This window comes from Bemisia tabaci, chromosome 3, assembly GCF_918797505.1.
Source record: "Bemisia tabaci chromosome 3, PGI_BMITA_v3".
Lineage (NCBI taxonomy): Eukaryota > Metazoa > Arthropoda > Insecta > Hemiptera > Aleyrodidae > Bemisia > Bemisia tabaci.
Genome location: NC_092795.1, coordinates 37,204,109 through 37,218,004, shown reverse-complemented (window position 1 = coordinate 37,218,004; position 13,896 = coordinate 37,204,109). Strand labels below are relative to the sequence as shown.

The following is a 13,896-nucleotide window of genomic DNA, read 5'->3' as shown; positions in this document are numbered from 1 at the left end:
ATGTCTTATAAAAAGACGTATTTGGTGAGGACTCTGGTTTTTTTCAAAATTTAATTTTGGCAGTATTGCTAGAATTATATTCTGTGCGAGAAAATGAAGGCGGTTTCGTATCTAAGTAAAATATAAATTTTAAAAGAAAAAAAACTTCCTTGTCATGCGCAAAGAGAACAAGAGTCTAAGAAACTATCATGCATATTATAAAATTGAGAGGAGTTTTGCTCGGTTTTCATAATCAAAACGAAAAATTACTGTAAAAAATTATTGACTTTTGGACAAAAGTGCCTCAAAAATACCGCCTTACGTTACAGGCAAAAAATCAACATCTTCAAACACGAAGGGTCGGTGATCGATGATAAACGTAGGAACTATATCATCAACGTCAATAATTGTTGTGTTCCAAGTTTTCCGCCTTTATCAATTTCATATGTGAATCACTAAATACAAAAAGGGCACATGTTCAGAAAACCAAATTGTTCAGGAGACACAAAAAACTGTTTATTGTGTCTCCTGAACAATTTGGTTTTCTGGACATGTGCCCTTTTTGTATTTAGTGATTCATGTTAAATTAATACTGTACTTAGGTATTTTTTATAAGATACAGTATTCTATTGCTATTACGACACTCATTATAACAAAAATCTCTCTTTTGCGAAGGAATCGCCCGGTCCCTTGATCGATTTTCTCGTTATGACGACACTCATTATAACGAAAATCTCTCTTTTGCGAAGGAATCGCCCGGTTCCTTGCCGATTCGTTGTAGGGAGAGAGTAGGTACTGTATTATTAACGAGAAATATTTTTAGCAGAAAAAAATCTTGTAAGATTTCACAGATTAAAAACACGGCTACTACTGAAGTACTTTAATACATTTTACAAGTAGTCCAAAATGGGTACAAAACCTCGAGTTAAAACTTAACTTCTTAAAAAAGGAAGAGAAAAGGTTAGATTTTAGGTGACAACAATTAGGCAGTACGTGAAAATAGTAGTTCGGAGGTAAGAACAGTACCTCTTACCTGGGAATAGGTACTACAGTATTTTCAAACGAGTTCTTCCGTGTTCTTCAGAGTTCTTCCTTGTAAAAGGCACAGCAATGAACGGCAGCCGCGGATGAACGGAAACGGATAAACGGAAACGAATAAACGGAAACGGAAATTCTTGCCGCCTCTCTGATTCCCGCCCTAAAATTTGAACAGCCAATGATGTAGCTCGTCTTATCGATTTCGAACTTTCGATTCAACTTTCGATGTAATCGTTCTTTCGATACCAACTTGACAACAAACTTTTAGGTTAGTTTCCCCCATCGTGTTGATTTAGTCGTTAAGTTCCTCATTTTGCCGAATTTGTGTCGTTTTTCGCAAACTCCTGACCGAAACATTAATTTTCTTAGATGAGCTTCTCCGGTAAACATTCTTGTTGATTTTCCAGCAGTGTGAACATCACGTTCAACGTTGGTCCGCCTGAAGGTCGAAGAAGGACACATGAGTGAAGTTTGTGCATGAACTGTTGACACTTGAAGTAAAATATTTGACCAGGATGGCTGGAAGGTTAAGACTTCTAAATTATATTCCGAAGTGTTTTAACACATTTTCGAATCAGTCAAGTTTAGTTAAACATAGACAGAAGTTATGCTTTCACACGTCAGTATTTTTGAACGGTAAGTCAACTCCACTTTATGACTTGTTTCTCCACGATTTGCATCATGCTTTCATTCAAATCTCATGGTATGACCTGTCATCATCATTATTTCATCCCTACTGGCAGCAATGTCGGCTTTTCATATTTCTGTCCCCTGGGCACCTTCTTTGATGACCATATTTATCTTTTAGAAACTTAACAAGAACAAGTTTTATCATCCAAACAATTACGAACTGATTATGACTAGACAGTTGCAGTGAATGTTTGTTTCCGTGACATTGAATATTTTGCCTCAGTGGACTTTCCTAGCCCGTATTATTTAGGCTTCTTTAACATAAACTAAATCAAAGATGAAAAGATTACCTACCTTATTACTTACAGATTTCACAGAGTGAAACGAACAGAAGATGTTTTGTGACTGTCAAATTCAAGCGACTTTTAAATGAGCTTTTTTGACATCACTTATGTAATAAATTAATTGGTTAGAATCTATTGATTTAATTTATCATTAGGTAATACTCACTTATTTTTCCCCTGAGTTAGCCAAAGTTAATTTTTCCTAAGTCCTTACAGTACCTATTGCCAAGGAAACTAGTACCTGTCCTCTCGCTCAATCCGTGCATCGCTAAAACTTTATATCTAAACATTTATCCATGTTTACAGTGAAAGGTCAGCCGATCAACATGCCATCCTTGTCACCTACAATGACAGAGGGAACCATTGTCAAGTGGCTGAAAAAGGAAGGTGACACTGTCGCTCCTGGAGATGTCTTATGCGAGATTCAAACTGACAAAGCTGTCATGTCTTTTGAGACAGAAGAAGAGGGTATACTTGCAAAGATTTTGGTGAGTCCATTGAGTATTCTTTAGAAGTAAAGAACTGATTTTGCTATTGAGTTAAGGTCTCGAAACCTGTAATTCTCTCCGAGACAGTATGGAAATTTTAGGCAATTCTGTTAAAAAATGATCAGGTATCTACTATTTTTCCGAAAAAGCATTTTTATTTCCTCCTCCAGTTTTGAACAGATTTCCACCAACCCAGGAAGCGTCAAAGAAGTGGACCGCGTTTAACAGAAAGGAACCAAGCCACATCAGCTATCGGCAAATTTAACTGGGAAACTTAATCTTTTACCAGTGAATGTTTGTGTGGATTCCTCTGAAAATTTTAAGGAATTCGCTTCGCACTATGGAGAAAATTCACTGAAATCTCCACGAAAATCTGCACAACCGTTTTCATGTAAAAATTAAACTGCCCAATTAAATTTGGCAATACCTACGACAGTGTAAGTCAGCAATCACATAACTTTTTTGCGGGGTCTGAAAATCTCTGCCTCTATGTTATTTTTTAAAGGAGAACAAACTGACATCATTCCTTGAAGTTTTTGCAGAATTTTTTTTGCACAGAGAAGAAAAATCACGGCAGTTTTAAAGAATTGCTGTTGAGTAGTTTTCCGTTTATAAAATCAAGCATGACAGGAAGTCTGCGACGTCGCAAACCGAGTTATGTGATTGCCGACTTACACCTAGCTAATGTGGCTTGGTTTCTTTCTTTTTAACGCAGTGCAGGTATGCAAGATGTAAGCAAAGCATAGTCATGATTTCATTTAAAATATACAGAAAGGCTTGAATATTTAAATGGGAATGTAAGGATTAATCCTACTATTTCTGTCCATAAGAATCTAATTCATGGTAAATTAATACTTAATTTTTGGAATTACAAAACTTAGTAGAATCATGAAAGTCCTTGAAAATTTTGAATAATCACAATACAAGAGGTACCCATTTTTAAGTAGTTTTACTATTCTCTTTTCTACTTTACAGTTGCCAGAAAACTCTAAGGACATCAAAGTTGGTACTTTAATTGCATTAATGGTCAATGAAGGTGAGGATTGGCAATCAGTGGAATCTGAAAGCGAAGGGCCCAGCTCTACGGCTGCCGGATCAGCCTCTGCTCCTTCTCCTGAAGCAAGTAGTGGTGGAGGTAAGGAATTTTGACGGTTCTTTTTGTTAGTACTTTTTTTTCAAGTGATGATGGATCTGGTTTCCATCAAAAATACAAACAATGGACTTGAGGAATCTCCTGTTCTACGCTAAGAAGCAAATATATACTTCTTTAAATTTTATTCACAAATTAACCCAAAAATATGATGCTGTAGAGCTAGATAATATTGTAAGTTGACGCTGATCTTAACATTTAAAAGAAACATGAATGTTTCTTACTTAGTCTCAGTAAAGTGCTGCTTGCCTCCTCTTCTTACACCCTTTCAGTTAAATCCTACATTAATTGTTCTGCACATCAAGTGCACACGTGCAAAATGATCACTTTTTCTTTTGAAATTTTATTTTAATTTCCAGAAATTTCCCCCTGTCACTAAACTTTTTCATCATGCTGCCCTCCCCCTTGCATTGTTCTAGATATGAGGGGAGGAGGTTTGCTCTGGGTAAACAGTATTTTCTCTTAAACCAGTTTAAAATGAAAAACTTACATTGATTAATATTAAAAGTTTGACAGAATGTATACAGCCTGATTCTGCACTTATGCGCTTTTTTTTCCTACTATGATATTTCATTACTTATCTTGAGAAGAAATACTGAGTATGAGTATAAATGAGAGGAGTTTATTATGCACTTTTATATTGTGGTAATTGATTGTTGGTATGTTTTCAGTGAGCGGTCAATCAATCAACATGCCTTCACTCTCGCCAACCATGACTGAAGGAACAATCGTGAAATGGGTGAAAAAAGAGGGTGATCCGGTCGCACCTGGTGATGTGCTGTGTGAAATCCAAACAGATAAAGCAGTCATGTCCTTTGAAACTGAAGAAGAAGGAATTTTAGCTAAAATTTTGGTAATTCAAGTTATTCATTCGAAATTTTGTATAATTTTAACACAGAACAAAGCATTCAGTGAAAAAACTGAAGAATTCTAATTAAAAGTAGAAGAATAAATGATAACTGAATAAAAAAGGACCCTGGTTGATCTAAACCTACTAGTTAAGAAACCTAAAACTCATTTTTGCTTTCCTTTTTTTGGTTGAAAATTAGGTTTTAACTAAATCAAAATGTTCTTTTCTTCTGAATGTTTTTGTATTCGATCTTTTAACTTGCAACAGCCTCTCTGCGGACAAGTTGTTATTTTTCTGGTGCTTATTCAATCACATTCTACTCAGGGTCTTTTTCCTTTTGTAGCATCACTTTAAAACTCCCATTTGTAAATTGCATATCCCCAGATCTGCTAGGTCAATGATAATCCTCATCCCATTTAGTATTAACTGACCAATAATGATGATTACTCTTCTATTACCAGGTACCTGAAAACACAAAGGATGTAAAAGTAGGAACTCTCATTGCAATTATGGTGGCGGAGGGTGAAGACTGGCAAAATGTATCAGTGTCGGGCGGAGCATCAGCACCCGCAGCTGCTCCAGTGGCTGCTCAAGGAACACCTCCTTCAGGAGGAAGTGGTAATTTTTTTTCCTTATAATTTTATCATCACATGTCATCTAGTTGATTTAAAGCTTTCCAAAAATTTTCTGGTGTTCCTCAAGGTCCCTGAGACCTGAAAAAAAACTGGTAAATAGGTACTCAGACTCATTAGAAAATCTCTGAAAAAAGCAGGAAATTCACCAAGAACTGGATATTCCAAAATTGGAAATTTCTTTTTTCTCACATGTGGAGGCCTCTTAGTTTTGATCCCACCAAGATTTTAGTCGGAGTATGACCCAAAATTCTTTTAATTGAAACTATCAGACACGTCTTTTTTCATTTTTACAAATGGGCTCTAGAAGACCCAACAAACTGGCAAATACCGTCATTCGCAGAAATGGCAAAATAATGCACCACACGTTCCAGTGCTGAAGTCGTAAGTTATATAGTGGCTTAGAGAGTTGTGCACTGCTTGAGATGTCCCTGATTTGATTTATTTTGTTCAATTATTTCGATGATTGTTACGCTTGAATCTTTCTTAAATAACTCTAAAAGCGTACATCTGTACATGCAGGGGTCTGGACTGACCAATAATGATGATCACACTGAGTCTTTGACTTTCCTCATATTTTTCTAGTCTCGTCTAGGACGGGTGCTCGTAAATTTATAAAATAAAAATATGGTCTCACTTAGATATTTTACAGTTCCAGGATTGGAGGTGAACATGCCGTCTTTGTCGCCTACAATGACTGAAGGATTAATAGTCAACTGGCTCAAGAAAGAGGGAGACACGATTGCTCCTGGCGATGTTCTGTGTGAAATTCAAACTGACAAAGCTGTAATGTCCTTTGAAACTGAAGAGGAGGGTATCCTCGCCAAAATTCTCCAACCAGCCAACCAAAATGTCCAAGTAGGAGCACTAATAGCTCTTATTGTTCCAGAAGGTGCCGACTGGAAAGATGTAATGATTCCTGGAATTCCCGCTCCTGCGCCTGTTGCTGCTGCTCCCTCACCAGCAGCTCCTACAACTTTTACAGCTCCTGCAACTTCTGCACCTCCTGCAGCTCCTGAACCAGTAAAACATGAGCCCCATGAGTATGGCCCAGCAGCTCATCGTTTGCTGAACCTGTACCAGATAGATGCTAAGCAAGTTCCAACAACTGGCCGAGGTGGTAAATTGTTGAAATCTGATGTCCTGAAGTATGTAGAGGATAATAAACTTCAGCCCAAACCGCCAAAACCAGTACCTCTGCCTGTGGCTAGAGCAAAAGCTGAGCCAAAGGAGGCAGCTAAACCAAGTCCTGCTTTTGCATCAAAACCAAGGTCTGGTTACACTGACATCGAAGTTTCTTCAATGAGACGCACCATTGCAAAGCGCTTGACAGAGTCCAAAACACAAATTCCCCATGCCTATAGTATAATCGATTCTGAAGTTGATCAGATTTTGTCAATACGCAAAGAGCTCAAGGCATCAGGCATCAGTGTTTCTGTCAATGATTTTGTTATTAAAGCTGTCGCCCTAGCTTTGAAGCAATACCCTGTAGCAAACTGTTTGTACGTGAAAGACGAAATTGTCTCTGCACCAGGAATTGACATCTCAGTTGCAGTTGCCACAGAGAATGGACTAATTACTCCAATTGTTAAGTCAGCTGACACTAAATCAATAACTGAAATATCAGCAGAAGTTCGGGAACTTGCAGGTAAAGCCAGAAAAGGCAAGTTACAACTTCATGAATTCCAGGGTGGTAGTTTTACAATCTCTAACTTAGGTATGTTTGGAATATCAGAGTTTAGTGCTATTATCAATCCACCCCAGTGTGGTATTTTGGCAGTTGGAGGTGGCAGGTCACTGATCAATCTAGACGGTAAACCATTCACCAAAATGGCATCCCAATTATCGTACGATGCTCGAGCAATTAGTGAGCCTGATGCTGCCATGTTTTTAGAAATTGTACAACTTTATTTAGAGAATCCAAGACTTCTGTTAGGAGATTCGGAAGAACTGAGATTCTCCTCTCAAGTGTGAGTTACCTCTTGTTGATTTCTTGTTTGTAACTCAAAAAAGTCAATCTTCAAATTGCTTTATGAAAGCAAACAATTGTCCCAGTGAAAAGTAATGAATCTGTGTTGCTCTAATAACAGAAAACTTCTATTATTAGGACACTGTACCTAGGCTATTTCTTCTCAATTGTATTTTCTTGTCTTCTCAATTTTTTTCATCACTTTTGCCAAGATCTGTCAATCTTGTCAAAGAAAGACTACATACATGTTTTCAAAAAAAAAAATGTTTTCTCTTTCCAAATACTGAGCGACTTAGTCAATCAGTAACGTCGACAGGCTTTTATAGTTTTCAGGGATTTTCATTTTTCAAAGTCAATTCAATTCATCATGTCCTTTTTTTTTTTTTTTTTTTTTTTTTTTTTTGTCATTGAACTCTTATTTTCCATGTTGTTCAATGAAACAAGCGCAATTTAAGGATCAAACATAAGCTCTGAATCATTCATTTTATCGAGTTATAACGTTATTAGAAGTCCCTGTCACTGCCTATAGGGTAATGAACTGACATTAGATCAAGTTTGCATCATTTAATGTTCTAATAATTTTAAATGAAGCTCTGAACTTTTAAATAGCATTCTTTTATTTTCTTGTTACTGATGTAACAAAAAGTTATTTTCTTTTTTTTATCTTTTTAAAAACAGTGGTACTGTTGTTTACAACCTTTACAATAGTGGCAACACACTAAAATATTACATACTTAAGTACGGTTGGTTAGTTGATATGTTTATCATGCCTTAACATCAATTGGTCATTTTGCTTTGTAATAAGTGCTTGAAAAATGCATTTTGGATCATTAAGACAGTATGTAAGGCACTAATATCCAGCCATTGTTACATCCTTCAAACTTATATCTTGATGTTTTCAAGAAAGCTTGCTCTGTATGGATAAAAGTTATTGATGAGAACTTTGCATTATTTTCAGCATTATCCATGCAGCATTATGTTAATCTCAATATGTATGAATGTCTTGTACAAGGTGTAGGATCAAAAATGAAAGACAAAAATCCATGAATGACTGACATTTTTATCCTACTCTGATGTCTAAAAATGTGTGTTGATATTAATAGCTCAAAGCCTTACTCTGGGGCGTAAAAGGCAAATGTCATTCCTTTTTATGATATTAAATTTTCTATTATCTTTCTTTTGCTTGATTCTGAATGAATAGAAAATCATTGTAAATTCGTTGGCAGCTTTTATGAGATGTAGGCAGGAATTTGATATCAAATATAAAAAATAAAGTGTACACCATCAGAGCTGGCTCCAGTCCGAATGAAGACTTTAATATTTAAAAGAAACATCTGTTTGAGGCCTACATATTATTTTTTGTACCTATGAAAGTTAGAAATATTGTATTTGCTCCATTTTGCCTGTCTTTTCCTAAGTGAAACATTGTTTAAAACCAGCTTTCCAGCAAAGTTAATTTGTGTTAAGGCACTTGTGCTTCTTTAGTTTTTAGTCTTTGATCTTGACTGCTGAAGTCCTTGTTTTTATAATTTAATTAAGTGGTGCATAAAGGTGCAAGCTGTTCAAACCAAACCCGGTCAATGGCAAAATGCATTATGTGGTTGGAATGAAAGTAAGATGAAGTAAAATTGATGGTTTTTTATGCAGTCTGTCTTTCGGCTTTAGACTTTTCAGCTTTATCAATGAATAAAAACTTAAGGTCTCTTAATGTTATTCGTTGTGGAACTCAGATGTGCAGGAAGTAAATTTACAATGCATTCTCCTATGATAAGCTTTAAACTCAAGAATTCATGTGGAAGCTCCTGTTACATGATTGAGGCTAAGAGTTAAAAATGGGGAAATTCTTTAATACTCACTTACATACAAACTTGCCCAATGAATGCTGTCTCATTTGCGATAGGATTCTTTGCCAATCTCTATATTTATTTTTAGTTTCATTCTTTCCATGGTCAATGTTACAGTTGTTATAATGTTATTGTTAATAAAATAATTTTGATTTTTACTGATCAGTATATTACTTTTTTACGTCTAACAGCTTATTTTGTGGTAGTAATGCCATGTTTCACAGGTTATTATTTTTTGTTTTTTGTTTTTTTCCATCTCATTTTCTATTTTTCCAATTACACGTGTTTCAGATAAAAAGTTGGAAACACTTGAATGTACTTGAGTTATAAAAAAGACATGACCTAAACATAAATTAAGAGAAAAAACCTAGTCGTAATTTATGTACAGTGCTCTTTCTCTACAATGACACCCGTTTTAGAGAAAATTTCTCCATTTAAGAAATTTTGCGCAACCTTGACAAGTTGGGAAAAGTTACCACATTTTGCAGCAGAAATTCTCTCCTCCAGTCAAAGCATTGCATTTTTCACTTTCAATATACTTTGTGCTCAGTGGTGTTTGCGATTAGAATTTTATCAGAAATCATGCCAAAAAATACCGAAAAGTCGGGGATTTTTATGTTCAAAATATGTGAGAGGTCAGAGAATTTTTAAATCCATGAAAACCGCAAATCCATGTCACCCTGCAAAAAGCGATGATCACGATAGTACTGATTTCGCTCGTTCTTGCCGATAACAGTCCCGCAGATTGCACCATTTCGCAACGCTGCCACTTACGAAATACATAAAACAATTTACAGGATACGATTTTCATTGGATTTTTACATTTTTCCAAGTAAATTTAATGAGGAGATTCAGAAGAGCAAGTCGGGCGAGTAATATCCGCCCGAGATCCGAGGTCGCCATCATTTTGACACATTTATTATTATAAATTTACTTATTTCTTGCTTTCAACTTGATTGAATACGCACACCGCCCCATTTCATGTAACGACGTCCTACAAATGCAACGAGTGACACATTTTGCTACTATCAGCGGGAAAACTTGAAGGCGCAGCGGCTGTTTCTATGGTTAGGTCTGGATACAACTATTCGTGTTCGTGGGATGTCCGTGTTGCCTAACAAAAAATTGCAGGCGCTTTGCTTCTCAGAATCACAACGTTAACGTAGCTGCGGTTGTTACTTTCAAAGGGGTTTCTATGTTGTATTAACGATTGAGTTTAACATGAAACCTTCGAAATTTAGTCCAGTCGTCTAGCACCATGGCGGCGTCGCCAAATGGTGCAAATTTCCGCAGATCATCTGCCCAAAACAGACCCACGAAGGCATTGCAGATGTCAGCTCCGTTCATCACGATCGATGAAATTTCCGAAATTTGATTCTCTTCGGGCCCAGAGTTGTTTGTGAATAGAATATTTATCAGAGAACATGTTAGAAAAACACTAAAAAGTCGGGGATTTATATGTTCGAAATATCTGGAAAGTCAGAGGTTTTTTATAGATCCAAGGAAACTTGTCACTCTGCAAACAGCGATGCTCACAATAGGTCGGAATCACGCTCGTTTTTGCCGAGAACGGTCCCGCAAATTGCACTAAACATTTGGCAACGTCGTGTCACTAGCAGAGGGTAATGATAAATTTATAGGAAACGATTTTTAAATACTAGCAAAGCGCCTGCAATTTTTGGTTATGCAACACGCACATCCCAAGAACACGAATAGTTGTATCCAACCCAACCATTGAAAAAACCGCTGAGCCTTCAAGTTTTTCCGCTAATAGTGACAAAATGTGTTACTCATCGCATTCGTAAATGGTCGCACAGTGAATCGAGTCAATCTGAGAAGTCGGACATGGAATTTTTGACTAAAACTGAAAATGTTCGTATTTATTTCGTCACATTTTAGATTATATGGGGTGCCTGTGTAAGAAAATTTCACGAGGAAATCAATGGAGCCACTTTTAGAATCTTAATAATGTTGTGTTCAAACAACATCAGGGAACCTTTGCTGGAAATGCAATCTCTGCTTGGTACCTTCATGGTAACTTTATCTTGAGTTTCCTCTCCCCACCTTTTTTTCATCGTATCTTTTCCAATTGAAAACCATTAATTTTATTCCAAATTTTTCTTGTGCAGTTTTATTGTTAGGCAAAATGTTTCTACGGATCTGGGTGTTTCCATAGAAATTTTACAACCACCTAGTGCGACACACACCAAGAAAAAAAAGAAGTAAAAACTATTAACTAGATAAGCCCTCCCCCCCCCCTTTTTTTTTTTGAAACAGCATTGAGAGGTAACATTGCTGTGAGTATATGAACAGGCCCTATAACTTTATTTTTCTACGTATGCAGTTCAGTTTCAGTTGAGCACGAATATTTGTATTAAGCGTTGTGATCTGTTTGCTGGTAACGAAGCTAGACCCTCAGCGCGATGCACCGCGAGCTGCTACTCAAACGCGAGCGAAATGAAAGGGGTATTGCATCTTCAATGCTTGAAGGCGTTTCGTTACGTTCCTTCTACACATCCGCACGTTGCGAGTGATCCTCGTTCCTCTCCTTTGGTTCCCAAGGGCGGATCCAGCCATTTGGCAACACCGGATTCCCTCCATTTGAACCTACAGGGCCAGATTTACCAACTTGTCGCCCATGGGCCGCCTGTATTTTGCCGCCTCCTTCTCATTCGTTTTGAAACATCAATAAAAACCATGAAGTGAACGTGCCGTAGGGAGAGGGGGAGGGGTGCATAGGACGCTTTTACTCGTATTGGACACATTTTTTGCGAAAGCCTTGTCAACACTACTAGCAAAAGTTCATGGAACTTGGGGCGAAAGTCAAGTTTCGTAAACCTATTTCTGTGTGGACAAGGCCTTCCTTTCATAAGAGATGATCGAAAAAATTATGAAAGAGCAAACATAAATGTACGTGGTTTCATAATATTAACTTCTACTGCCGCGCGCCGCGCCGCAATGGCCGTACTGTGTTTGGGGCAATGCGTGAGGTATTCATGCAGTCTCGTAGGCGCTATGCGTTTCACGCCAACCGCTGCTGGCCGCACTGTGTTTGATGCAATGCGTGAAGTATTCCTGCAGTCTTGTAGGCGCTGATATGTGTTACAAGCCGACCATTGCGTCGAGGGCTTCTCCTTTTTATCTCAAGTCCTCGTCATTATTGCTCTCTGCGCCACGCCGTTCCAGGCCAAATTGTGTGTTTAGTTTCTCTCTTAACTTGAATAATTAAAGGTGCTGTCTCTTGTATCACTTTTAAAAAAACTCAAATTTAATTTAAGAATTACTATTGAGTGAATTTTTGCGACTCAGTCATTACTAATCGCCAGCGGATAAAGGTTGAAAGGGACGATTAGCCCGGGACTTTTTGGAGTGTATGTAAAAGCTGTTTGGATTGAATTTCACCTCTTTTTGAATTACGGAATGACTTTTTTTTTCTTTCTTTCTTTTTTTTTAACAATTGAAATTTCATTATATAAACGTTCACGGTACAAAAGAAAATAAGAATTTATTATGAATTCACGTAAATTTAAATGTGTATTATATTGCCTAACACGGTACCATGTTGTCGCTAACATGGCGTCAACATGTTCTCGACACAGAACGATGTTGAGATCTGCAGTATGGTGAGGTTGTTATTCCCGTAAAGGTAATATATACTTACCGATCTCAACATGGTACTGCATTTAACATTGCACTGTGCTGGCATCAGCTCATGATACTGTGCCTCACTCACTAACGTGGCACGAAGTTGGACCAAATCAATATGGTACCAAAAATGGTCATTGGTAAGGCTGGGAAGTCACTGGGTGAGGCTGCAATGAAATGGGGTACTCGTCCACTGAAACTTCTGTCTCAAAATCTCAATTAACGTCGTAGGAAATGCACCAAAAAGACAACATTCTGGGAGGACACAATCTTTGTAGAATTTTCCAATAACACCAATTTTATGCTTAGTAGGTATTAGAGACGTGACAAAGTTTGTGCTTCATTTTCTCTTGATAAATACGTCTGAAATCACTGAATTCATCACAACTAATTGCTAATTGGAAGTATTTCTATCAAACGGGACTATGTGCATTATGACGTGAGCCCTGTTATGCACATATTCTTATGGATCGCAGGGCTCATGTCTTAATACACATAGTTCCTTTGATAGACATACGTCCAATTCACGCACACTTCCGATTTATACTCACCTGTTAATTCACCTTAACATTGCACCATTCACCATGCGCGGGCTTCTGATGGCAAGGCCACTCCCCAGTCTACGAACTTGATATTTTTCTCAATGATTTGAAGCTACTCCCTGAAATAGTGATATCACGGCGCGCACTTTTGAAACATAAAACGGAAGTGATGTTACGTAAAGAGCGTAACGCTGGCCTCGGGAGTTGCGTTGTGGTTTCCGACTCCTTGGCGGTAAAGTTTGGGTCATGGGAAATATGTTCAGCGCAGCATCACCGGACACCGGATACAGAGAATAGTGGTCCGCATTCGCAAAAATTGACTTTAAAAAAAGAGGAGTGCATACGACTACTAGCCGGAGTGGATGACTTATAACCAGTGGCGTGGTTGTTTTGCGATATACAGATTGATCTGCCATACGGAAAAGAATCGATAAACAGGGTGTTCGCAACGAACACCCTAATAATCGATTCTTTTCCACAGCTTCAAATGGGGAAATATCGATAATGATCGATTATTGACGCCTCGCCACTGCTTCTAACAGAATTAAAATACGCCACTTACACTTAAGGGAACAATGAAATCATCAGAGGAGTTAACCGCCAAAGGAGAGGGGTTCCATATTGACTGAGAGGAGTGAATTCCACGAGTTTATTTAACTCCAAATTATTTGAACGGCACGTTATTTTAATAAAGCCTCATTTCAAATCGCAATGGATGGATGGGGTATACTCTTACCAGGAGAAATGGCGAAATTAGCACCCAGATTTTAATTAATGTCCATCTA

At 37.5% G+C, this 13,896-nt stretch overlaps 1 protein-coding gene across 1 annotated transcript; it reads left to right on the top strand.

The window, feature by feature from the left end:
* Window positions 1-1,298: 1,298 nt before the first annotated feature.
* Window positions 1,299-9,082, top strand: LOC109032936 (pyruvate dehydrogenase protein X component, mitochondrial). Its single transcript, XM_019045287.2, has 6 exons — window positions 1,299-1,653; window positions 2,298-2,479; window positions 3,455-3,614; window positions 4,301-4,482; window positions 4,941-5,097; window positions 5,764-9,082. Exons 1-6 carry the CDS (start codon window positions 1,533-1,535, stop codon window positions 7,083-7,085), a joined length of 2,124 nt encoding a protein of 707 aa, XP_018900832.2. The 5' UTR covers window positions 1,299-1,532; the 3' UTR covers window positions 7,086-9,082.
* Window positions 9,083-13,896: the final 4,814 nt, after the last annotated feature.

Excerpts from the sequence above, each read along its gene's own strand:
- LOC109032936 (XM_019045287.2), top strand. The coding sequence starts at position 1,533 with ATGGCTGGAAGGTTAAGACTTCTAAATTATATTCCGAAGTGTTTTAAC. Across the intron at positions 1,654-2,297 it reads CACGTCAGTATTTTTGAACG|TGAAAGGTCAGCCGATCAAC; the intron begins GTAAGTCAACTC and ends CCATGTTTACAG. Across the intron at positions 2,480-3,454 it reads GTATACTTGCAAAGATTTTG|TTGCCAGAAAACTCTAAGGA; the intron begins GTGAGTCCATTG and ends TCTACTTTACAG.